The 24903-nt window shown below is 41.6% G+C and overlaps 1 protein-coding gene across 2 annotated transcripts in view; it reads left to right on the top strand.

Moving 5' to 3' along the window:
- ZNF500 (zinc finger protein 500) overlaps positions 1-22636 on the top strand; it is a 44915-nt gene extending 22279 nt beyond the window's left edge. Inside the window, exons 1-7 of one of the 2 annotated variants that reach the window (XM_069089604.1) lie at positions 10079-10163; positions 11279-11785; positions 13829-13946; positions 14288-14379; positions 16052-16160; positions 17931-18044; positions 20710-22636. In XM_069089604.1, coding sequence (XP_068945705.1) covers positions 11384-11785; positions 13829-13946; positions 14288-14379; positions 16052-16160; positions 17931-18044; positions 20710-21464 — 1590 coding nt within the window. In that variant the 5' untranslated portion in view covers positions 10079-10163; positions 11279-11383 and the 3' untranslated portion in view covers positions 21465-22636. Of the gene's footprint in view, positions 1-10078; positions 10164-11278; positions 11786-13828; positions 13947-14287; positions 14380-16051; positions 16161-17930; positions 18045-20709 lie in introns of those variants that run through there. The other variant, XM_069089596.1, reaches the window with a different exon arrangement.
- Positions 22637-24903: the final 2267 nt, after the last annotated feature.

The following is a 24903-nucleotide window of genomic DNA, read 5'->3' as shown; positions in this document are numbered from 1 at the left end:
GATGATGCTATGTTGCATTTGCACAAATATAGTTAGCAAAACTTATAACTTGTTGCAAAGTGTCACTTAAAATAGTAGCTTTAGCACAGAGATTTTGCTGATGCAAGATACAATGAAAAGAAAGGAGAGCATCTGAATCTGTTAACACTTTTAATCTATGCACAGATAACCCTTCATGTTTTCCTGTCATGGAAGGTGCACCTGTGCATACACATACTAAATTTACCAAATTCAGTCCAACTTCACAACATTTCTCTTCAAAGTTGTTCAAGATAAATATCTATTCCCTGTGTTCTCTTCACAAGAGTGCCCAAAGCGAGTAACTCTTTGTAACAAAGAGAATCTTCTGTTATGGACCTGAATAAGGCATAAAACCTGCTCCAAGTCAGTAGTATCAGTTGATTCATCCAAAGCAATTGAATAATATAAATTTTTCATTTTGAAGTATTGTATGAAGTTATTCTATCAAGTTGAAGGCTAATTCATGCTGCTGATCAATTATGGTTCTTCTTGAAAGAGGCAATTGTTTGGACTTTGACATGTTATGGGATCTAAGCTTCCTACAACTTTGACTATACATTCTTTCACAGTTTCTACATCACCGAATGGCTTCCCTTTTCCCCCAAGTATATAGGCTACTTTATAAATTGCTTCAGTGGCATTATTTCTAGGTCTTATTGATGCTTGAAAGAATTGTCTTTGGTTTTGCTTTTAATCTTTCAACTTCTACAACACAACCTTTCAAGCCTCTCCCTTTAATTTAAAATATTTGTGGTCCTTATGAGTGTTATAATGCTGATGAGCTTTGAATTTCTTTAATGTTGAGATTGCAGTATCACAATACAAACAAACCATCTTATCTTTAGCAGAAACAAGATAATATTGCAATTCCCAACCCTCATTTTAAAAAAATCTGTTTTCTTTCTTCAGCATTCTCTTGGTCTTTTTGATATGATGGCATGTTAAGCAGACAGAACTTTAAAAATATTGTTGAGCTATGCAACTATTAACAAATTCCACTTCAAACAGAAACACAGTACACCATTGTCAAAACTGACAATGGACTGGCGTACTTGACCCCCATAAAGTCTCACCACTAGCCTCTTGTGGTAGTGGTGCTAGTCAGGCAGGGGAACTAAATAATGAACCTAGCAGCCATCAATTTAACCATTATGGACTTACTAATGTTCTAATTGTGCTGGTCAATCTTGAAGGATTATTTCCATGAAACTTATTTTGTTCTTTGGTATTTCAAACACATTCACTTTTTTTTTAATTGTAAGCAACTGGGGCTAAGTAACTTGCTCAAGGTTACACGGTCAGGTGTTTCTGGGTGGGTGCTAAGTGTCTCAGCCCGGATTCGATCCCCAGGTCATCCCAACACTGGGGCCGGTGCTCTTACTCGCTATGCTACCTGGCTGCCCCCACATTCACTTTTAAAATAAAATAAAAATATAAAAGATGAACAAAATATATTAATAAAAATAAAAGGATTTGTTCTGTAAAATTTATTCAGTCAAAAGGCTGTACTTACCAACCTAAAAGGCCACATGTGGCCTTAAAGCCACAGGTTCCTTACCCCTGTTCTAAAATATTTATAGCAACTCTCATTGTGGTGGCAAAGAACTGGAAATTTAGAGGTTGTTCTTCAATTGGGGAATGGCTAAACAATCTGTGGTATATGATTGTGCTATAAGAAATGATGAGCAGGTTGATTTTTAGAAAAACATGGAAAGTTTCATGAAATAATGAAAAGTAAAATGAGCAGAAATGAGAACATTGTATATACAATAACAGCAATATTGTTCAAAGAATAATTGTGAACAACCAAGTAATTCTAAGTATTATAAATGTTCAAATCACCTATAAAGGACCTATGAAAGAAAATGCTATCTACTTCCAGGGAAAGAACTGATAAATAGAAGTATGCATTGTATGGTTTTCCATATATTTTCAAATCTATGTCAAATGGTAGCCTTCTTTAGTGTGGAGTGGGGGAGGGAGGGGGAGAGACAGTTTGGAATTAAAAAGTCACACTTTCCCATTCATAGCTCCCAAAGACACCTGGAACCTTAGATTACCTAATTATTATCCCTGGTATTCCTTTCCCGTGCCCTTTTTTCCATAAAAACCCTAGCACCATCCTTAGTCTCTTGCAGGTTCCCAGAAGGACCCTTGCTCTCTTTTGCTAAAGCATTACAATACACTCTTTGCCACTTGATTAAGAGAAGGTTTGAGTGTGTGAATTCATTCCAGGTAACTCCATCTTGGCATTCTCGGGGTCCCAGCACCCCAAAACCTTGTCAATTGGACAAATATCTCCTATTTAGAGTACCTACATTTATAAATGTCTAAAAATTGTGATTCTTAGCAAGCCTCTTTCCTATTGCTCTACTATCATCACTGAAGAAGTAGGAGGGAGCACCTGCATAGATGTAAGGGACATTAAAATATTTTTTATGGGTTGCCATAGTTAAAATATTCATCACCTAGTGGCCTACTTTCTGGCAATAAACCTCTTCACTAGTTGGTCCTTGGATAGCTTACTCACTATGAGGTTAAGGCGAAATACCTGTTCACCAGCCCCACAAATGTTTCCTATTTTGATGTTTTAAATATTGACTTTCTGGGACAATATGGAATTATGAGTTGCTGTTTTATGTCTCAAGTAAAACCCCAAATGGGATCATAAAGAGTTGGACACAACTGAACAACAACAAAACCTTCCTTCATAGAGGGCTTTGAAACTTTCAGCTTCCTTTGCCGTGTTGTCTTCCCCCATTATTTTTGTAACCTAACCTGCCTGCAAGAACACCTTGGTCTTTTATTATTTCTTTAGAGAAAGGGACAAAGTACACTTTAACTATAATTGGATGGTACTTTGCTTATGGAGGGGCACAAAATGTACTTTAAATTTAATAGGATGATACCAACATTGTCTTCTGCATTGAACCTTGAGGTCTTTGTTTTTCTTATTTGTATCCCTAGAGCTTAGCACAGTGCCTTGCCTGGCATATAGTAGATGCTTTTTTTTTTTAATGCTTTATTAACTTCTGATTTACATCATTCGTTTCCACCAGATTTTGAGTTACAAATTTTCTCCCCATTTTTCCCCTACCCACCACCCCAAAATAGCGGTCCTACAGGATATCCCCTCCTTCAATCTGCTCTCTCCCATATTTTCTCCCATACCTCTTTTTGACTTTTCCAGTGGATCTCTATGCCCCAGTGCCTGTATATCTTATTTCCCAATTACATGTAAGATGGTATTAATAATAGTGTACATATATATGTATGTATATATACACACACATATATATTTGAATATTTGATTTTAAAACTTTTAATTCCAGATTCATTCCCTTCCTTCCTTGTCACCCACCCTTACTGGGAAGATAAGCAGTTCAGTATAGGTTGTACATATGTGGCTAATGCAAAACAATAACATAGTAGATATATTGTAAAAGACTGACTATATTTCCCTCGCTTCTATCCCACCTCCCACTTGTTCTGTTCTCTACTTTGATCCCGTCCCTTTTCAAAAGTGGGTGCTTCCAACTTCCCTCCCCCCCAGCCTGCCTTCCCTTCCATCATCCCCCCTCTCATCTCCTCCCCCCCCTACTCTCCTGGAGGGTGAGATAGCCTATTTAGTGTGTATTTCATTCCCTCCTCAAGCCAAATTCAATGAGAATAAGGTTGACCCATTCCCTTTTGCCTTCCTATTCTTCCCCTCCATTGTAACCACTTTCCCTTGCCTCTTCTGTATGAGATAGTTTACCCCAATCTGTCTCTCCCCATCTCCTCTCATTATATTCCTCTCACCTCTTAATTTCACCTTTTAAGTATCATCCCTTCCTGTTAAATTGGCCCTGTGCCCTCTATCTATGTACACCTGTACACATATATACACACATTGACATATGTATTCATACGCCCATATACCCTCATATGTAGACATATATATCATATAGTAGATGCTTAATAAATGTTTTTGAATTGAATTAAATTGAGCCTCCATCTCCTTAGTATATGAAATACAAAATAAAATTTCCAGTGAGAGATGAAGAGGTGTGAAATAAATTTTGTTGTGCAGTAAGGAAAATTTATTTACTACTATAACTTTTAAAAGAATGAAAATGTTGATATTCCTATAAAAGACAATGCTTCTACTGCTTTGGTTCCAAGTTAGTCCTATTGATAGACTTAATAAAATGGGTTTTTTCCCCCTCTCACTTTAAAAATATGAAGCATTAAACCATTATCATACTCATATGTAAATACTGGCATGTTACCACTGTTTTTTTTTTTTGTCTCTAAGGACTTGCTTTGCCAAAAATTCCCATAAATAACCACAGATGTGAATAATTTAGGGAAATATGGGATGACTTGTATGAAGTGATGGAGAGTGAAGAAAGCAGAGCCAAAAGACAGTATACATAATGATTACAACAATGTAAGAAAAGACTGCTAAAAGGCCATAGAACTCAGATCAAATGCAAGGGACAATGTCGGTATCATCCTATTTAAGTTAAGGTACACTTTATACCCTTCTGTAAACAAATGACAAAGGACAAAGGTATTGATATAGTTAAGTTGTTCTTCCTTTACGCAGCTGAGCAGAAAGGACTTTTAGATAGTAAAGTTGACTTGCCCAAGGTCACACAGCTGTAGTAAGTGTGTCAAGTATCTGAGGCAGGATTTGAACTCAGGTCCATTCTAACTCCAGAGCCAGTGCTCTATTCACTGTGCCACCTAGCTGCCCCATGGGTTTAAGTTTTTTTGATCTACTCAAGCTGAACTATTCAAAAATCAGTGATTTTCTTCACCCCATATTTGAGAATTTGGTGCCTTTTTTCTACATCTGTAGACTTTAGATTGTAAATTCCTCAAGGGCAGATACCGTCTTTTTGCTGCTTTTTCTATCCACACCACTTAGCAAAGTGCCTGGCACATAGTAGATACTTAATGAATGTTGATTGATTTACTGTTTTAAAGCCTGACAGCCCCCTGATATGTGTGTGTTCTATCTATCCAGTATTAGTTGGCCAGGCTGGTTGCCTGGGATTCAGATATGCAGAGTGCAATTTCACTTCCAAGTCAAAGCAGGGGCCCCGATGCTATGAGGTCCAGGACACAAATCTTACATCCTTTTACAGCATGTGGCACAATACACTTTATTGCAAAGTTTTGTCGGTATTCCTTGAAATCCTAAACTCGACTCTGTGCAAGTGGAAAGTATTACGCAATTTAATTCAACAAACACCTGTTCAACACTGACTGTGTGCCAAGGATTCTGCTAAGTGCTAGAGATGGAGAGATAAAGTGAAACAATATCTTGAGTCACTCTGTTCAGTGGTTTTCCTTAATGCTGAGCAACATGTACCTTGCTCCTCAGGTCGGGTGGTCACTGGGGTATTTCCATCAGTGTTAAAACATATCTGTATAATTTTTTTTAAGTCACCATAAGCTTTCTTTTCTACTGGCACTGATCAATTCGCCTTGTAGCCTGTCAACTAATAATTGTAATGAATGTGAAATTATCTTTATAATCTAACCATAACAACAACTTAATATTGATATTTTTATAGCATCATGAGTACTCTAACTTCCACCATCTCACTGGAGACTCACACCAACCTTACCAAAGGGTAACGATAGATATTATTGTATCAAGTGACTTTCCCAAGGTCACAGAGCTAGCAGTAAATTGGCAGAGTCCCAACAACAGTCAGGATCCTTTGACTCCCAGGTTAAGTGCTCTTTTTGATAGAGTGTCTCTGGGGTTTATGAAGTATTCATGGAGGACTAACATGTCTGGTGTGGGGGCTTGCCAAGCCCTTTTCAGGGCTGCTCACCCACCTTTGGTGTCTACCTGCCACCCAACTTTTTTTTTTTTGGAGGGGGGAAGGCAAGGCAATTGGGGTTAAGTGACTTGCCCAAGGTCACACAACTAGTGTGTCAAGTGTCTGAGGCCACATTCGAACTCAGGTCCTCCTGACTCCAGGGCCAGTGCTCTACTCATTGTGGCACCTAACTGCCCCTCACCCCACTCTTACCTGCAGCTCTGAGATGCTGTAGAGTGCACAACGTCCACACCCTGGTAAAATTGTCTTAGCCGTTGGGCTACGCCAGGTTGAGGAGAACCAACATGCTTCAGACTTGTTGGTGAATTAAGGGGATATCTGCCCAACCAAGCGCGTGAAGACTCCCCCTGGCAGAATGGGTGGGTAAGAACAATTAATTCCAACGATCATGAAGGCAGGTGAAGCAGGGCTTCTGCAGCACCTAGAGATGGGTCAGACATTGAAGGTGCCAAGCTCATCCACTGTATCTGGGGTCATTGCCAGTCATCTTGAATTTTGTCCTACCACTGAAACTCTTTTTTTTTTTTTTAAAGCAATCGGGGTTAAGTAACTTGCTCAAGGTTACACGGCCAGTTATTATTTCTGGGTGTGGTGCTGAGTATCTGAGCCCGGATTTGATCCAGGTCATCCCGACACTGAAGCCGGTGCTCTTACTCGCTGAGCCACCTGGCCGCCCCTACCTACCACTGAATTCTGATGACTCAGGAAGAGAGAATGAGGCCGAGGACTTTTTGCAACTCTGCCTCACTTAAATCCATTCACTCTCAAGTCAAGACTTGAGATGTCATTGGTCCTCTTTGAAAACTAAGGACAAACAATAACAACACAGTCTCTATGCCACCTTATGTCCTTAGACTGGTAGGATGATTATCTGCTGATGTGAGAGAAATACCTCCTTTTTGAATTTCTGTAGGTCACTACTGCCAAAATAAATCTACCACAATGCAGAAATTATAGAAGTAAAGACCCAGGGTTTATTATGCTTAATCACAGGTTCTGGATTCAGAAAAATAATTCTGAATCCAGATTTGAGTTTCTGACAAGCTTGTATAGAGAAAATTACATTAGAGAGACAGGGAAATAAATTCTTTTATGTATTGCAATCTCATAAATTCTTTCAGGAAAAGATAAGTCAGATTCATAATTCCATACTTCCTTCAAAGTCATCAAAAGTGAACGAATTTAGTTAAACAGAATCATAATCTCATATATCCCCTCAGGAAACAAACATAGTTAAATATACTTTAAAGGTAAACTAAGTCATGTTATGGATTAAGCTACATTTAGAGGGTTCACAATAGGTTGATTGAGAGGAAACACATTAACATGTCACCAAGATAACCAAAGAGTCAGTTACAGTTGACATTTGGGATCCTTCCTCAAATAAGGCAAGTCAAGTTATTTTGGGAAGCCTTTACTCCTTTTTGCCTTCTTATCTGAGGAACATTTGAAACCTTAAGTAAATTTTCACATCCCATGGGACGTTTCAACCTCCTTAAGGGAGAAATGGCCCTGATACCCCTCTCCCTGATAATAGATATTAATGAAAAGAAATTTAAAAATGAAAATTTCTTATAACCCTACCATTCAGGAAAGATTAGATATGCTGAGTTCCTTTCTCAATCCTTCCCCTCTTGTTCTTTTTTTAAAATCATGTTTTATTAAAAACTTAACATTGAACATCAATCAATATAGCCAAGAAAACTTGCTTAGTAACGATTTACACTTAAATTGTTTCTCTCCCCCTGCTTTTTTGTTTTTCATTCCTAAAAACGTAAAGGAGACTGAGACATTAGTTCAAGAGAATCTGAGGGAGAGAAGAATCTATTCCTGAAATACTAATATGTTGTTATCATTTAATATCCAGATTATGAAAGGCCAGGATCAGATCTGCAGGTTAATTGTGGCCAGGAGTGGTTTCTATAGAAACTCTTCCATAGCACAAAACTGAGCCACACTCAGTATCTCTTTGGCTTTTGGAAGGGAGTATACAAAATATAATGGAAAGAGGAGTAGTAGAAATCTCATCATTGGCACTAATTGACTTAGACTTTGACCAAGTCACTTTACTTCCTCCCTCCCTTCCTTCTTTTCTTCCCTCCTGCTTTCCTTCCTTTCTTCCTTCCTCTCTTTCTCCCTCTCTTCCTTCTTCTTTCTTTCCAAACATGTAATTTCTTCCTCTAGCAATGATATTTTTCCAATGCAGATGTGTACTTTCTCTGCAATTTAAGAGAGTTCCCTGAGGACACTGATTCTGTGATGTGCTCATTGTTACATAGCTATTCTATAGATATAGAATATATATTCTATAGAATTACATAGCTATCAGAGGAGGAGAACAGCTCTTTATCTACTATGACATCCTTTTCTTAATTTGTAAAAAGAAAGGGTTGAATTAGATATGTCTAAGATCCCTTCCTGTTCTAACAATCTATGGAAAAGAGATCCTAAGCCTTCAGAGCTATTGATGTGGAAGTTTGTTGAATTAATTTGGAAGTTGATTGAAACAGGGAGATATTGGGGAACTTTGGTTTGAGTACTTCCTTGGTGCTGCCCCTGCTAATATATCCTAATCTTGGAAATGGACCACTATCCATTATTGCAATGGAGTGCTCCCCAGATTTCTCATGTCTTTCGTAAACTTTTTTACAGCTGCTTTCCCTTTTTCATCTGATTTTATATTCCCTCCTTCACCCAAGCCCCCAGCTTCAGTTACAGGTCACCAATCCTCACTGAATTTAAAACTGGAGATCTCTCAGATATCTTAAACTCAACATTTGTAAACCTGAACTCCTTATCTTTACCTCTAAACCTTCCATTCTTTCCAGCTTCCCTGTTTATGTCAAAGGTACCACCATCCTTTCAGTATCTCAGGTTTGTAATCTCAGCATTAAACTGGATTCCACATTTTATGGAATGTTCCACCAGCCTCCCCACAGAGAAATCTGTAATCTCAGCCAACAGATCCAGTCAGTTGCCAAATCTTGACATTTTTTACTCTCACATCTGAGTCCTTCTCTCCACTCACATAAATATCACTTCAGTTAAGGCCTTTATGACTTCTCCCTTAGAGTATTGCAACACCCTCCTAACTCCTATCCTGGTCTAAAATATCACTGCCCACTAGCAGTGTAACCTTGGGCAAGTTACTTAACCCCAACTGCCCTCCAAAAGGCAAAAAAAAAAAAAAAATCACTGCCCCATTTTATTTTAGACTTTGCCACCAAGGTAATTTTCCTCAAGCATAAATCTGACTCCAGTATTCAATAATTGTTTCTGTGGATTCTTACTGCCTACTCTCCCTTTGGTTTCTGAAGGCCTAGCCTGGCCCCAGCTGATCTTCCCAGCCTCCTTGGACATGACTTCTGCCTCTGTTCCTGATTCAGGATCCCCCATCTCCCCTGGCCATGCCCTCCCGCTTCCCCTCTGCTCCTGCATGGTCCCTCCTGTTTTAAGATGCACCCCTGCCCCGTAGTCCACACGAAGACTTTCCTGATGTGCCCGCCTGTTAACACTCTTCCTGCCAGGTTACTTAGTATCGAACTGCTTCCGCCACCTTGGCGTACATGTGTGTAAGCGTTACAGTAACGCTGTGTAGGTTTTCATGGCTACTTGTTTTCTCCTTAGCTTAGAACGTGAGCTCACGGAGGGCAGGGGTGGCTTCCTTCTTTGCACTTGTGCTCCCGTGGTTCTGCACATGGCTCGGCACATGGGAGGTGCTCAATAAAATACTGGCTGGACTATATAATTCATACTTATACACGCGACACTGATGTGCGGGTTTGTTCGCTGCAATGATCTCTATCATATTTGGAAGAACCGCGACCTACAGAAATACAATAAATAAACGGCAAACACATCAGAAAGAAGACAGAGTGACGCTGGCGGGAAGAGCGTCCGCAGCTGACCGCGCGCGCCCCGTTAGGTGGGGGAGGGGGCGTGTCTGCGCCAGGGGAACTACATTACCCAGAATGCCCCGTACTAGACCGATTCGTCTCCTCTCATTCTCTGCCCCTGACACCCCCGGTCAAGCCAATCCATTACAAGCCTATAGTTTGGCCCTTTCGGACTCGACGGAGCCCAGGACGGGCCACTGCGGGACGAGCCGCAGCCTGGCAGGCCCGGGCTCGGAGGGGGGTGGGGCGGGCGGAAGGGAGCGCGGGGCGGGTCAAGTCGAGGCTGCTCGCGCTCCCGTGTCCTGCTCGGGCCGCCTCGCCTTGGCCTCGGCCTCCCGCCCCGCCCCGCCCCGCGGCTGAGGCCCGAGGCGCCCTCCCTCCTTACCTCGCCGAGGCTCGAGCGGTGAGTGGGGGAGGGGGAGGGCCCTGCCCTCCGAACCCCGGCCCTGGGCCGGATGCTCCCGCGCTGAGCCGTGACCCATGACCTTTTTCCCAGGAACGCGGAGGGAGGGGAGGAGAGAAGAAGAAAAACCAAAACCCAGGGGGGGATCATGATATCTGGCTTGTTATCAAACGCCTTAATTGATAACTCATATCGGCCCGTCCTTCAGATGAGAAAACTGAGGGCAGCTCGTAGTGCTGTGCCGGCCCCAGACACTTACCGTACTAGCTGTGTGACCCTGGACAAGTCACTTAACCTCGGGGTGCCTTAGTTTCCTATGGCATAGCATTTCATGTGAGACGCAGTAAGGTACAGTCAGTAGTGTAGTGGAGAATTAGGTCTAGACCTGAGTTCAAATACAGCCCAAGACACATACTAGCTTTGTGACCCTGGACAAGTCATTTTGCCTCAGTTTCCTCAACTATAACATGGAGTTAATAATAGCACTTAGCTCCCTGGGGGTTGCTCTGAGGATCATAGGAGATAATAATTGTAAGGTGTGTAATACAATGCTTGGCAGGTAGTAAACACTTTTATAAATGTTAACTATTATTATCACCACTGCTACAGTGCCTGGCATGCAATAGGTGCTTAATAGATGCTTATTTCCTCCTTTCCACCTCATTGGCAGTCTGGTGAATCTTATGGACCCCTTCTTAGAATAATGTTTTTTAAATAATTGAAGGAAATGTTGCAATTAATTCAGTGAAAATGAAGATGTGATGGCTTTTTCCTCCACCCACGAACCCCCTGAATCTCTCCATAGACCCCAGCTTAGGAGCCCCTAATTTAATTCAACTCCTTCATTTTACAGATGAGGAAGTGGAGGCCTAGGAAGCTGAAGTGATTTGCCCAGTCACACAGGTAGCGTTAGAGGCAGATTTTGAACCCAGGTCCTTTGACTTGGGGGCTCTTTCCACGGTATCATCTAAAGCAGTCTTATTTTGCAGATAAGAAGACTTCTCTGGGCCTCAGTTAAGTGGCCTTTGCGTGGTCACAGAGCTGAGTAGAGTAAGAGAGGGATGGGAATAAGCACTAGACCTGTAATTTCACAAATTTTGTTATTTCTTCTTCAGAGCCCTACAGGGGAAAAAAAAGTTCCTTCCACAAGGGTCCTCCCGCTGGCGTCACCGAGAAGCTGATCTTCAGAGTCTTTGGCAGAGTTGGTTCCGTTCTGGACCATGGCTACAGCCCGCGGCCTGCAGCTCCGATCTCCACTGGAGCAGGAAGAGATCCTTATTGTGAAGGTAGAAGAAGATTTCCCTTGGAAAGAGGAGCCTCCTTTGCAAAGGAACGATGCGAGTCCCGAGACGTTCCGTCAGCTCTTCAGGCTGTTTTGCTATCAGGAGGTGGCAGGACCCCGGGAGGCTCTCAGCCGCCTCTGGGAGCTCTGCTGTCGGTGGCTGCGGCCAGAGATGCGGACGAAGGAGCAGATCTTAGAGCTGCTGGTGCTGGAGCAGTTCCTGACGGTGTTGCCGGGGGAGATCCAGTCCTGGGTACGGGAGCAGCATCCGGAGAGTGGTGAGGAGGCAGTGGTCCTGGTGGAGGGTTTGCAGAGAGAGCCCGGGAGACAGCCGCAACGGGTGAGGACTTCATTTCTGAAGGCTTGGGTAGTGAGGAGTCAATTAACAAGAGATTTTAGATCCCTTAAGTTCTCTAGGCAGGCACTGTCAGCTGAGATCTTAAAATTATAGACTCTTTCAGCCTGTACTGTAATCGGAGTTTGCTCCTGGTTTACCTTCAGAGTTGCACCCAACCCAAACAAGTCCACACAGAACTGGGGGGAAGGGAAAAAAATTGTTTCCTATTCTGTATTCATTCCTGCTTGTTTTATTTTCAAGCAGCAACTTCCTTGGAGTTAGGAATTAGACCCTCCCCCCCCCCTTTCTTAATCTTCTGAAAGTGCCTGTTGTACCCTATATTGTTGATTGACTTAAGTTTCCCTCTCCCCCAAACTTGGTCATCATTTTCCCCTTGGTAATGCTGTGCACCGGTGTTCCTTGCTTAACAGAACTGGTGCATTCCTGAAAAGTTGACTATAAAGTTAGTTCACGTTAATTAAGCAAAATGTACTGTCATTGATTTCATTATTCAGTTGTAGATGTGCTTTTTTGAGGGAAAAACACTGCTCTATGTCTTTCTCTTCTGAAACTTCAGTATTGTCTTTTTCAATCACTAACGAAAACCTTCCTAATGGTTATTTTATCACAGAATAAAGAAGGGTAGAACCAGGCATCTCATTAGTGAATAGAAACAATAGGCAGCAGTGACCCAGAAGTGCTACAGGAATTAGCCAGTGAAGTATGAGAAAATGACTTCCAACCTGTGAGTTTTGTGGTATCAGAGGATATTTCATAATTTCAGGGATTTTGTAAGATTCTTAAGCTCTCAGAATCAAATTAATATTAATTTTAAAAATAAATGTATTGTTAGAAGACAGTACTGGTACCAGATTATCAAAATTAATGGCAATCTGTCCTTTTTGTTAAGTTGATAAATTTCAAAACTGGAAAGTGTCATGTACCATGAATTCCAATTAAGCAGTTTTGTTTAACTGTTTTGGGGGAATATACTTTGTGGTAGTATGGTTTGGATGTTGGAAAATCTCTTGGGACAAAACAAAATATATTAATAAAATGTTACAGGGGTGGCCAGGTGGCTCAGCGAGTAAGAGCACTGGCTCCAGTGTTGGGATGACCTGGGGGATCGAATCAGGGCTCAGATACTCAGCACCACACCCAGAAATAACTGGCCGTGTAACCTTGAGCAAGTTACTTAACCCCGATTGCTTTAAAAAAAAATGTTACTTAAACATATGCTATACAGAGTTTTTAAAAGAAGGAGAAGGTGTCGTGGAATCAAACAAAAATAGAGTGGTACAGTTAAAAAATGGGAATTACTCATAAAAGTATCAGAAATATGATACTGGGTCAGATTCATTGTTTTGCTTCCTCATGACTTCTCTCTAAAAGTGACAGAAAGGAATAGTTTGTAAAAAGTTAAGTAGTTAAGGTAAAGGACGTTACCTCTCAGTATCCCCAATTACTCTATTCTTTGTCTGTTTTCCACAAATTTACCCTGAGGTAGAGATTTCAAGATCACTGACTTAACAGCACCTACAGAAAGAGTAGGGTAGGGGCTGCTGGGGCTGGGGTCAGGGCCAAGCAATACTGGCTTTACCTTAAAGGAGGCACTTAATTGTTTCTACCTTTAGTAAATTCTGCACCCAGTAAATTCTGTCTCAGCTCTGAGAAAAAAACTAGGAAGCATCAGAAGAATAAGAAATTCTAGCAGTCACACAGAGTAGAAAATGTGATTGGACAGAGATTGAAATGTGAGAAGGAAAGGATTGTAACTCAGGCAAAAAACTGGCTAGAGAGTAGAGGGAAAGAATAAAAAGTGAAGAAGAAACCGAGTTTGAGGTAAGGGGAAAAGTGAAAAGGAGCTTAAAGGTGACAAAGGACTGAAAAGGGCCTGGGGGAATCTAGTTCTGAATTTTCCAGATTCTTTTGTAGCCCTAGGAGGGATGTGGGCTGTTCTGGATTATGGTCTCTGTGTAGAGACTAGAGGTGCTCTCTGTAGAGATGGTGTCTCTGGGAACATCAAACAAATCTTTGATATTCCAGGGAGCGGTGCAGACAGAGGCAAGGTCCCTAGAGAAGGGAGTGCAGAACTCCTGCCTCCAACCACCGGAACAGCCAAACCATAGATCTAAAAAGAATCTCCAACTGCAGCCGAAGAGAGGTGAGTAACTACCCTTCCTTGGGAAGGAGAGGAGATGTTTGGGATAAGGGAGAGGAAAGGAGGACACACGGGAAGAATCGGGGCAAGTATCTGGGTTTAGTGGGAAATGGACAAGATTTAGAGATATCACAATGCAAAGAGCACTAGCTCTTTCCATTATGGAAACCTCAGTTCAAATCACACCTCTGACATTTGTGACCTTTGTGATCTTGGGCAAGTTAAGCAGCTTTCCTGGGCCTCAGGAGGTCTCTTCCAGCTCTATATCTGATTCTGTGATTACAGACAGACGCAGAGGGCAGCCCTAATCGAGGTGTGACTCAATTAAGACTCTTCTTCCATAGGTTCACCTGCTTCCAGGGTTTCTGCCCTCTTAAGAGAAGAGAGCACTAGAGAAGAGGAAAGAGCCACTGCATTAATCTCTGCCTGGTCCCAGGTGAATCATGCTTCCCCACCCCACTTCACCCTCCCCAGGCCATCTCTGTTTTTACCTCCAATACAAATAATGGGTGTTTTTTCAGCACTCAGAGGTTAATTTTCCTGGGAACTTGGATCCAAAATAGTCTCAAAGTATTTTGTTATCCTAGAGTTAACCATCTTTGATAATACAGTATTCGAGTGATAAACTCAAGTACATTTGACTTGAACTGAGGCTGAAGGTATGAGAGGATTCTGCTTGGCCTGTGAGTCTTACTGTTTCAGGTTGGGTGAAAAGAGCTGGCAAGAATTATAGACCAGTAGGTTTCATGTTAAACCGAATCCCAAATGGGCCATGTTTCCGTGTGTGTATATGTGTGTGTGTGTGTGTGTGTGTGTGTCCAACCAAAACTTAAGTTGTAAGATACAGATTGCTATCTTCATCTTTTTTTTTCTTTTTGAAAGGGGAAGGCAGGGCAATTGGGGTTAAACTGACTTGCCCAAGGTCACACACCTAGTAAGTGTTAAGTGTCTGAGGCTGGATTTGAACTCAGGTCCTCCTGACTCCAGTGCCGGTGCTCTATTCATTGCACCACCTAGCCACCCCATGCTGTCTTCATCTTTCCTGAAGCATCCCCCTCACCATTCCCTTCCCCTACACCATCTCCCTCTGTAAAGAAAAAAAGAAGTTCCAATCTCTCATTGTTTTATACTAGTGAACTATAATGTCCTATCACTCTTTGCTGCTCCTGGCAACCACTCACCATCTTAGGGATGGTTAACTAGGTCTCCTTCATCTATTCCAACATATCTAGCTTGTCCAGCTCTTTCTGAATGTTTCAGATTTTCTTCCAAAGTGTTCATAGAGCTTTGAGTCTTGCCCCAGTGTGTTGCCTTCGTTTGTCAGCCTCCCGGCACAGTCATACTTCGTTCTAGGTCCAAGGAAATGTTTCTACTCTGACCAGATTATCCATACTTCCTACACATTCCAAGTCTTGCTAGTTAGTCCTTGCTGTAGAACCAGGTAGCAATTTCTTTTGCTCTGAGAACTGTCAGCAGGACTGAGGACTATCCTGGCAAAGAAGCCTAAGGCATTGATGAAAAAGAGGGTGAAAAAGTGAGAAACAGCAAAGAAAAGGGAATGAAAGGATAAGGTAACATAAAGGCCCTGAGATAGGGAGTCTGAGCAGGAGATCAGTGAGACCTGGCTTTTATATAAACATGGAGTAGACAAAAATGTAGCAGATAGTATGAAGGCAGTTGGGTAACACAGTGGATAGAGCACTAGGCCTGAAGTTAGGAAAACTCATCTTCCTCAGTTCAAATCTGGCCTCAGATACTTACTAACCATGCGACCCTGGGCAAGTCACTTAACCCTGCATGCCTTGGTTTCATCATCTGTAAAATGAACTGGAGAAGGAAATGGCAAACTCCAGTATCTTTGCCAAGAAAATCCCAAATGGGGTCACAAAGAGTGGGATACGACTGAACAACATGACAGTCAAAGTTTTGAGATTTAGCTACAGATTAGATATGTAGTATAGAAGAATCAAAAATGATCCCAGGAGTTCTTGAGCTATTAGTGATAGGATTGTAGGTCATTTTGAGAGAAATTGATGTTCACCATAAGCCAGGACCAAGAGGGAACCTGAGGTAGCTGTGACTGAGTGGAGTTCATGTGATTTTTGCAGATGCCAGTGACATTTGAGGACATGGCTATGTACTTGTCCCCAGAGGAGTGGGGGCACCTGGATCCAGTTCAAAGAGAACACTACAGGAATGTCTTGCAGGAAGAATATGGTAACATGATTTTGCTAAGTGAAGCCTGTTTTCAGGCTTAAAACCTCTGAGGTCTATGATGCTTGGGGCATTGCTGTTTCTAGAGGTGTCATTCTTATGTATGATCCCTTTTTTCCTCACTGCTTTACCCCAGTGTATATCAGTTAATAAACATTGAATAGATATTATGTGCAAGGCACTGTCATGAATGATGGAGTTAGGAGGAGGCATAAGGGGCTCCTGGTCTAATTAGTAAGAGATAAGACATATACATAAAAAGATAACTAATAATTCAAAGGGGCATATGAGTAGTCCAGATAATATAGGAGATATTTAGGATACTACCACATTAATATTCTGTTACTTTTTTGTTGGAGACTGGGTTTGTCTTTCCCAGGCTGGAAGTATAGTGGTCACTCACAGGCTCAGTCCCACTGTTGATCAGTACAGAAGCTTTGACCTCTCATGCTTGACCTAGGCCAGTTCATACCTCCCTTGTAACCCCTGGCCCTGGGGAGGCCTCACCATTAGTACAGACTTTGTATGGGGCACTGGATTGTCTTTTGTCCTTCTGTAGCTCAGAACTCCCCAACTGAAGAGATCCATCAACCTCAGCCTGCCCTAGTAACACACCTGCCTCCATTACTGAACACAGTGACACCTTCCTAGTCACCTCTTGTATGCTGTATAACAAGGGGTCCATAGGCTTCACCAGACTGCCAAAGGATAAGAGCCTCTGCTCTGTAACATGCTAATAAGAGCACAGTCATGGATCAGGTCCCATGTGAGCCAGTCCATCTGGCACTTTCACAGCATGTGCCATTGGTCATAAGGGACACTGAGTAAGAGATGGAATCAATTAAAATCTGTCACTGCTATTGGGTAACATACACTCTACTAATCACTAGTGTCAGTCCTACAGAAAAGGGCAGCACTGTGCTTCAGGAACAAGATTTTCTATTTCATCTTCAAGTTAGTCACCTGCTTAATTTAATGTCCTTTATTTCTCATTTTTGTATTATCTGACCGTTCAAGAAACCTATTCAAGGCCTTCTTTTTCCATTTCTAATCCCACCCCTAAGTCTTTGCTTATGAAACTCTTTGTGATTAGGATATCCTAGTTTACCAAACTCTTTTCTATCAATCAAAAGCACTTAAAATCCTACCTTCTCTTAGGAACTTTTCCCAGATAACTGATATTGATATAGCTGTTTCCACAGCCATCTACTCTGTTTTGAAATAATCAAATTATTCATATCTTCCTTTTATGAACCAAAATCAATATGATATTATATGGTTGGCTGTCTGCCACATCCTTTTGTTTTAGTTAAAGTGAGTCTTGGGGCAGCTGTGTGGTGCAGTGAATAGAGCACCAGCCCTGAGAGGACCTGAATTCAAATCCAGCCTCAGATTCTTACTAGCTAGCTGTGTGACCCTGGGCAAGTCACTTAACCCTGATTGCCTCCCTGCAAAAAATAAATAAACTTGGTCTTCCACTGTAGGTTGTAAACTCCTAAAAGGAAAGGACTGTGCCTGTTGAACTGTTTACATAATCTTTCAGCATTAATGGCTAAGTTCGCATTAGGGCATATGAATTCTGTTACATGTTCTCAGAGTTCTCACACTTAACAATCATATTTTTTTCCCCACCTTGGGGTCTTGTTTACTCTGGAAGGTTTCAGAGAGGAAATTACATTCTACAGTTTTGGACCCTGAATTTACCCTCATATTCTGTATGTTAATGGAGTTTCTCCCATTCCTTTACTGAGCACTGACCTTCCTTACGGACAGGGCTTCCTGTTCCTAAACCAAGTCTAATTGCCCAACTGGATCACAGGAGAGGACTGTGGAAATCGAATCTACACGCTTTCAAGGAGAAGGGTGTTTCGAGAGACAGTCACACAGGTGAGGAGGGCAGTAACAATAGGGTTTCAGCTGTCACGGAAGTTTGGGTTTTGAAGATTCTGCTAATGAAATGTTGCCACACGTAAGGTAAGAGGAAATGAGAGACAGAAATGAGTATGTCTAAGGAAAGTTGTAAGGCACAAGAAAAAGTTGCTATTTTTATTCGTAGCATTGAAAATCATAAATCAGGTTTGCTAAATATACAAAGAGCTAAAAGGGAAAATAGCTCCCAAAGGAAGAAGATTAAGCTAGGTGAATAATAGTAAATACTGAGAAATAGCACAGGTTGACTGGAACATTATCAAGGGAAAATGCAATGTAAAAGAACCACTCAGTCACTGAACATTTATATAACACCTGCTAGCTACTGTAGCAGCAAGCACCCCAAGCGTCCTCAGGGTTTGCTGCCAACACAGGTTCTTGGATCTGCTTTGTTAAAGGAAAGCAACTCAAAATGGGTTAACAAGCTTACTTTAATCAGTCAGATATGTATCGTTTACCTAGTTCAGGGGAAAAAGGTTAGCACCCCGAACTTGAGAATATACAGACAGAATTATCAAGACAGAAACAGATCAAGTAGACAGATTTCAAACTGTCCAACCATTATATCCATACCCAATCAACATCTGGGTTTCAACATCTGGGTTTTTCAAAGCCAGGGGGCTCTGGACAACGGCTTCCCAGAATCCATATCAAATCACAGAACACTTCTCAAAGTGAGCCCCAAAACAAAGCTACACATCAGGGCTTATATAGCCTTCTCCTGGCTCAGAGAATGTAACAACCTTATTGACTCACTGGCCAATCAAGAAGTATCTACTGAAAAACAAGCCTCCTACCCCAGGCTCCAGGTGCACTTTAGCCTAGGGGCAGGGAAGATCTTCAAAATTTACATTCGCATTACAGGTACAGAACATTGTATAAGAGGCATAGAGCAGTAGGACCTGGTTAAGCATTTATCCTTTAAATGGAGATGGGAAGCTAACAGTACTAAAAAGAGAGAAGCTTTTATCCTTTGAGCCTATGCCAAAAAATTTTGAATTCTAGTTATCTGAGCATATTTGGACAGATTATAAGGAAATAACAGAAAGTCAAATCTGAATAGGAAAAGAAGTTGGAAAAGGCCTTTAGATCAATCTTTTGACATAAAAGTCTATGAATCAATGGCTTCTGATGATGTGCATCTTCAGGTACTTGAGTCATATAATGTCCCCATCTTTGCCTGGTGACATCCTGCTTTCCCTTCAAAGCACAGCTGAGAAGACCCCAGCCTTCATGACCTTTCTCCCTACCTCATTAGATTACTTTCTTATCTTATCTCAGCCCTTTGGACCCTTCTTAAGCACAGTTATGTTATGCTTAATTGTGTTTATGTTTTATCACCCCTACTAGATTGTAAGTTCCTGAAAGGCAGGAATAGTGTCTTATTTGTTTTTATATATTCTTCAGTACCAACCACTGTACTTGGTAGGTATTTTATAAATGTTTGTTGTGTGAATAAAATAAATGAATGTAGTTTGAAATTATTCCACTTTGAAACAGTAGTTTGGAGATGGAAATCTGAAACCCAGTCAAAGGAGAAAGAATTAAAAGCTTGTTTCTTCCTAATTTCTGACATACAGAGAACCTCATGGGTATGAAAAGGAAAAAAATCTCTGGTTCTTGTCTAGTCTTACTTGATTCACTGAGTCTAGATTCGACTTCAGTTATGGTTATCAAAGTTGACGTGTTGGGGCAGGGGATGGAGAGTTGGCAGGTTCTGCCCTTGAGTCTGATGGCAAATCACTCACCAGGGAATCCCACACTCTTCTATTCCCTTCTAGTTGAAGATTTCAAAATACTAGTGAATGGTTCCATTCTACATCTCATTCTATATTTAGGGAGGACCTCCTGTGAATAGTGCATCTAACACAGGAGCCCTCGCTTTCCACGAGCCTCAGGAGGAATTGCCACAGAGACCTAGAGGCGTCGTGTAAGTGGTTAATAAACAATGGAAGGATACTGCCACCTTAGCTGCCTAAAACTTCTAGATACTTTCCCCCTAAAACAGCAGTCTAAATGGGATTAGATGTAAAAGGACAGAATGGTGACTTCTTTGAGTTTTAAAAGTCTGTGTTACTACAAATTTTCAAATGTAATTACAAAAATTAGGAATATAATTTTTCAAACTTTCTTCCTTTTACCTAGCCCTCTCCTACTTTTCTAGTCTTCTTCTATTTTACTCCCTGGCATGTACTCTTTGATCCAATAACACAGGCCTCCTGCCTGTTCCAGGAATAAGATGCTCTATCTGTCCACTCTGGACATTGTCTCGAGCTGTCTCCCATGCTTGGAATGCTCTCCTTCTTCCATTCCAACTACTGACCTCTCCTGTTTCCTTTTAAGTTCCAGCTAAAATCCCACCTCATACAGGAAACCTTCTCCAACTCTTAATTCCAGTTCCTCCCCTGTTATTTCCCATTTATCTTTGTATTTATTTGTTTCCATGTTGTTTCTCCCACTATATTGTAAGCTCTTTGAGAGCAGGGACTATCTTTTGCCTCTTTTTGTAACCCCAGCCCCTGGCAGATAGTAAGTGCTTAATAAATGTTAATGGATTGACTGATTTTACCTTGAATTCACTACCCTCTAGATTAGGGATTTCATTTTCTCTCCTTTCTTCCAGGATGTGAGATCAAGATTGAAAATGAAGAAAATTCCAAGGAGGATTCTGCCATGGAAATGGAATTGTGTGGAACCCTGGCAGGGAAGCCCAGGGGACATGGTCTTCAGCCAGCTTGTCAGGGACAGGCTTGTGTGACTCAGTCAGAAGGGCCTCAGGGCTACCCACTAGTGGAGACAGAGAGCCAAACTTCTGTTCAGGAAAGGGATCTAGGGCTTCAGAGAGCCTGTGTAGTAGAGAAACCCTACGTGTGCCCTGAATGTGGAAAAAGCTTTAACAAAAGTTCTCATTTGATCAAACATCAGAGAACCCACACGGGGGAGAAACCCTACAAGTGTCTTGTATGTGGAAAGGGCTTCAGTGACCGCTCCAATTTCAGTACCCACCAGAGAATTCACACTGGAGAAAAACCCTACAAATGCAATGAATGTGGGAAGTGCTTCAGCCAGAGCTCAAGCCTTGTCATACATCGAAGAACTCACACTGGAGAGAGACCCTATAAATGTGGGGAATGTGGGAAAAGCTTCAATAACAGCTCTCATTTCAGTGCACACCGGAGAACCCACACAGGCGAGAAACCCTACACATGCCAGAATTGTGGGAAAAGCTTTCGTCGGGGCACTGACCTTAATAAACACCAGAGAACTCATACAGGAGAGAGGCCCTATAAATGTGAGGTGTGTGGGAAAAGCTTCACACGGAAACACCAGCTTGTAACACATCAGGAGATTCATGCAGGGGAGAGTCATGTTCACTGACTGATGTTTGGAGTCATCTTCCACTAAAGCTCAGCTTTTCAGAGATCCCAGGAACCTCTGCTGTTGGGAGGTGGGGATTTGAACAATATACAGCTCTCCTCTTGTTTGAAGGATATTTGTTTTCGAGATTTTGAACTTTACAACATTGATTAAGATGAAACCATTAATTTATAGAATGTTTAGGCTTGAAAACATGGGTTTTCAGGTGGCAGCTACTACTGTGGCATATCAAAATCTGATTCTGTTACATATACCCAGGAAGCTTTGCAAGGGTGAAAAGATTTCTGATTGGGAAAATGTTGCAGAAATATTCCTCGTATTTCCACATTTGTGTGCCTCAGGCCTCACCACCGTTCTGATCCTTTCTTGCCAACTCTTTTCAACTTGGTTTGTCGTACTTTTTGACATAAGAACATCTCTGATCTGGTTGTTGTTGAGGAAGTAGGATTTACTTTATAGAAATGTGTTTTGTTGGCAGTCTTGCTAGAACATATCTATCCTGTAAAGAGATTTTTTTTCACATGCAGATAGCTAAGAGAGATCATTTTTACATGCTGGCACATCACCTGCCCATCTTAGCAGGCTCAGAACTTTCCTTTTTGAATTTTTCCTGTTGAATCTGAGAGCCTAGAGTCAAGGACTGCCTTCTATTCTTAGGTCTGGATTTACCCATGAATTTTCAGGTTTTGTTTTTTTTTTATAGCCGCCTCTACCTGGGGTCTTTCCAAAGTAAAAAAGATACCAGCCTGGAGCTTCCAGCTCAACTCTTAATCCTGTCTAGGCTGCTAATGTTTATCTTCTCCAGGCTATTTGGTATTTACTGTATGGTGAATGGCTCATGGAGATTAGTAGAGAATAACTCTTCTATTAGATTCAGAGAGCTGATTTCCCGGTAATAGCTCATCCCAAGTGATAGCTTGGTAGATCTCAGCTTTTGCGGGGGAGGAGCTAGTTCTAGAAGCAGCTATTCCTCCCTTGGGGCAGTATTTACTGGTTACCCAGCATCCTTGTTATCCTTCCAGTTTTTCCCCAGCATCTAAATCCATATGTGTATTTTCACATTTGATAGTCTTACCTTAACGTGAATCTAGCTTAGGGCCACCGTAAGACTCTAAAATACATAAAATACCTGCCCCTCTTCATTCCTTTAATAAAGGCAACACTTTTTTTTTGCTCTTGCTTTTTTGTCCATTTTTTGGAGAGTGGGGTTTAAATGAGCCTTAAGTGTGATCAAGGCCTCCTCTGCTGATGCTTCATTGTGGTGGGCAGTGACCCTGGCTGCATGAAGGCTCTACCACCACACACAAGCTCTGGCAGGTCCTGCTAAACTGGAAAGGATTTCAGTATGGCCTGGTGAAGAACTGTGCGGGGTCTAAGGATCAACTGGGCTGTTGGCTGAGTCTTACTAGATTGCCTACAATGAGGGATGGGTATCAATGAGGACAGGACACATCCAAGAAATCAGACCCGTGGAAGTATTAAATTGAATGTGATGAGCAGCTCTTCCCAGTTTAGGTTTGGGAGCTTCTCTGGTGCACAGATTTAGAAACCAAAACAAAATCTTGCCCTCTGCTTTCAGGCTGGTTTGCTTTACTGCCAGCTCTATTGTTCTCTCCTCCTGCCCAGCCCTTTTCCTCCTTTCTCTCCCAAGTGGGGTTTTATAAGCATAAGAATGGTGAAATTCTTAGGGATAGATGGGAATCACTATGAAGCAGGCTTTTAGTACAGTTTAGCTCACCTTGCTATGCAGAGTCTTTAGCTTGCTCCCTGGCTTGGGATACTATCATGTCATCTGGACGGAGAAGACTGGGACCTGAATGCAGCCCAATACATGACTTATCCTGGAGCTTGAAGCTGTCAGTTGGCCCTAACAGATAGAGTCTTATTAAGACAGTCCATAGTTCTTGTACTGAACGGAATACCTGGGTACTTCATCCTACCATGAATAATCCTGAACGTCAGGACTCATCCCTCAGATCTGATGCTCTAGCAAGATGTCTCAAAACCACTCTAGCTTAGGCTAGATGGGCTCCCTAGGCACACCTTGGCCTAGGACTGCCCCTCCAGTGTAGTAACCAGCCCACCTAGCCTTTCAGTGTGGGTCAGGGTGTCCCAGATTTGTGAGCCTGCCACCTCATGTATTACCACACTCTGACGCGTAAGGATATTACATTCTGGGTTCACCAGTACTTTCTGCCTGCTCCCTTCTAACTTAGGATTCAGGAGGATGTTCCACTTCCAAAAAAATCACAGCTTCCTTTAAGTTCAGCTCCCCAGTTCTTAGGGCCCTTAATTCCTGATTTTGAATGGACACTTTTTCTTCTGATTCTTCCCATACCCATGTTATTAATATACCAGCTTAGAACCATCATTCCCCCCACCCATCTCCCTCAGTGGACTAATTCCAGACCCTAACTGTATAAGAACACCCGCTGGTCATTCTCTGGGAATGGGATCGGATCTCTCCTTGGGATATAGCTTGTGGTAGACCAGCCCTTCAGTCTCTTTCCAGACCTCCCAGATGTGTAACAAACTAAACTGAAAAAAAAAACTAAACTACACTCAAGGCCAAGACATGAATAGAGTTGGGAATTTATGTTTGTTGGAATGTAATAAAAATGTCCTGTTTTTCTTTCTATAAAACAGCTTTATATTTTTTTGTAAACAATAAGTTTTTATATTATAAGTATAGGAAATAAATGTTGACAAGTGAAATAACTGAACATATGGTTGCAAGATACACTGCCTTGGTGTAGCTGCCATATACCAACAGGCATAAGTGTTACCCAGATTCTACATTAGGTGATTGGATCTCAGATAGGGGCTGATCAAAGAATGAACACAATACTCCAAAGGTAAACCAAATGATATATAACAAAATAGCAACTATGTAAAGTACTGAGACCAAACCATAAGAACAGAACAGTCTGGCCAGTTGGTCAAACTGATAGCTGAAAAAGCTAATAAAGCAGTAGGACATCCTTAGGGGTGTGTTGGAGACAGCTCATAACAGCTCAATCAGTTGTGAAATTTTCAGTGCAAGCATTGAAATCACACCTTGGAAATCAGCAAAAGGCCACAAATCAGGGCTTGACTTATTTTGTTGATTGTCTAGATTTAAGGAAGTAATAAGAATAAGGATGCAGATTAAACTTAAAAGTGTTTTGTAGGGTTTTCAGAGAGCTGGTTGTTACACATTTACCTGCACACTGTTAAAAGTTGTTGCACTTTGTAAAACCCCTAAAAGACAATTCCCAGCCCACTGATCTTAATTTCCTTAGCAAACAGATCATCTGGAACTGCTGTTAAACTAGGAACTAAAAGTTGATTTTCTATTACTTTATTTGAGAAATCGATATTTTAATACATCTGCTGATATTAAAGGGAGAAAAGAGAAGCACTGGAATTAAAAAGCAAGAAGCCTTTGAATACCAGGGTA

This window comes from Petaurus breviceps, unplaced genomic scaffold, assembly GCF_028583685.1.
Source record: "Petaurus breviceps papuanus isolate PSGF00001 unplaced genomic scaffold, PetGlider_PUasm1.0 120, whole genome shotgun sequence".
Lineage (NCBI taxonomy): Eukaryota > Metazoa > Chordata > Mammalia > Diprotodontia > Petauridae > Petaurus > Petaurus breviceps.
The sequence above is the reverse complement of the archived record's forward strand: the minus strand, read 5'-3'. Positions and strand labels throughout refer to the sequence as shown.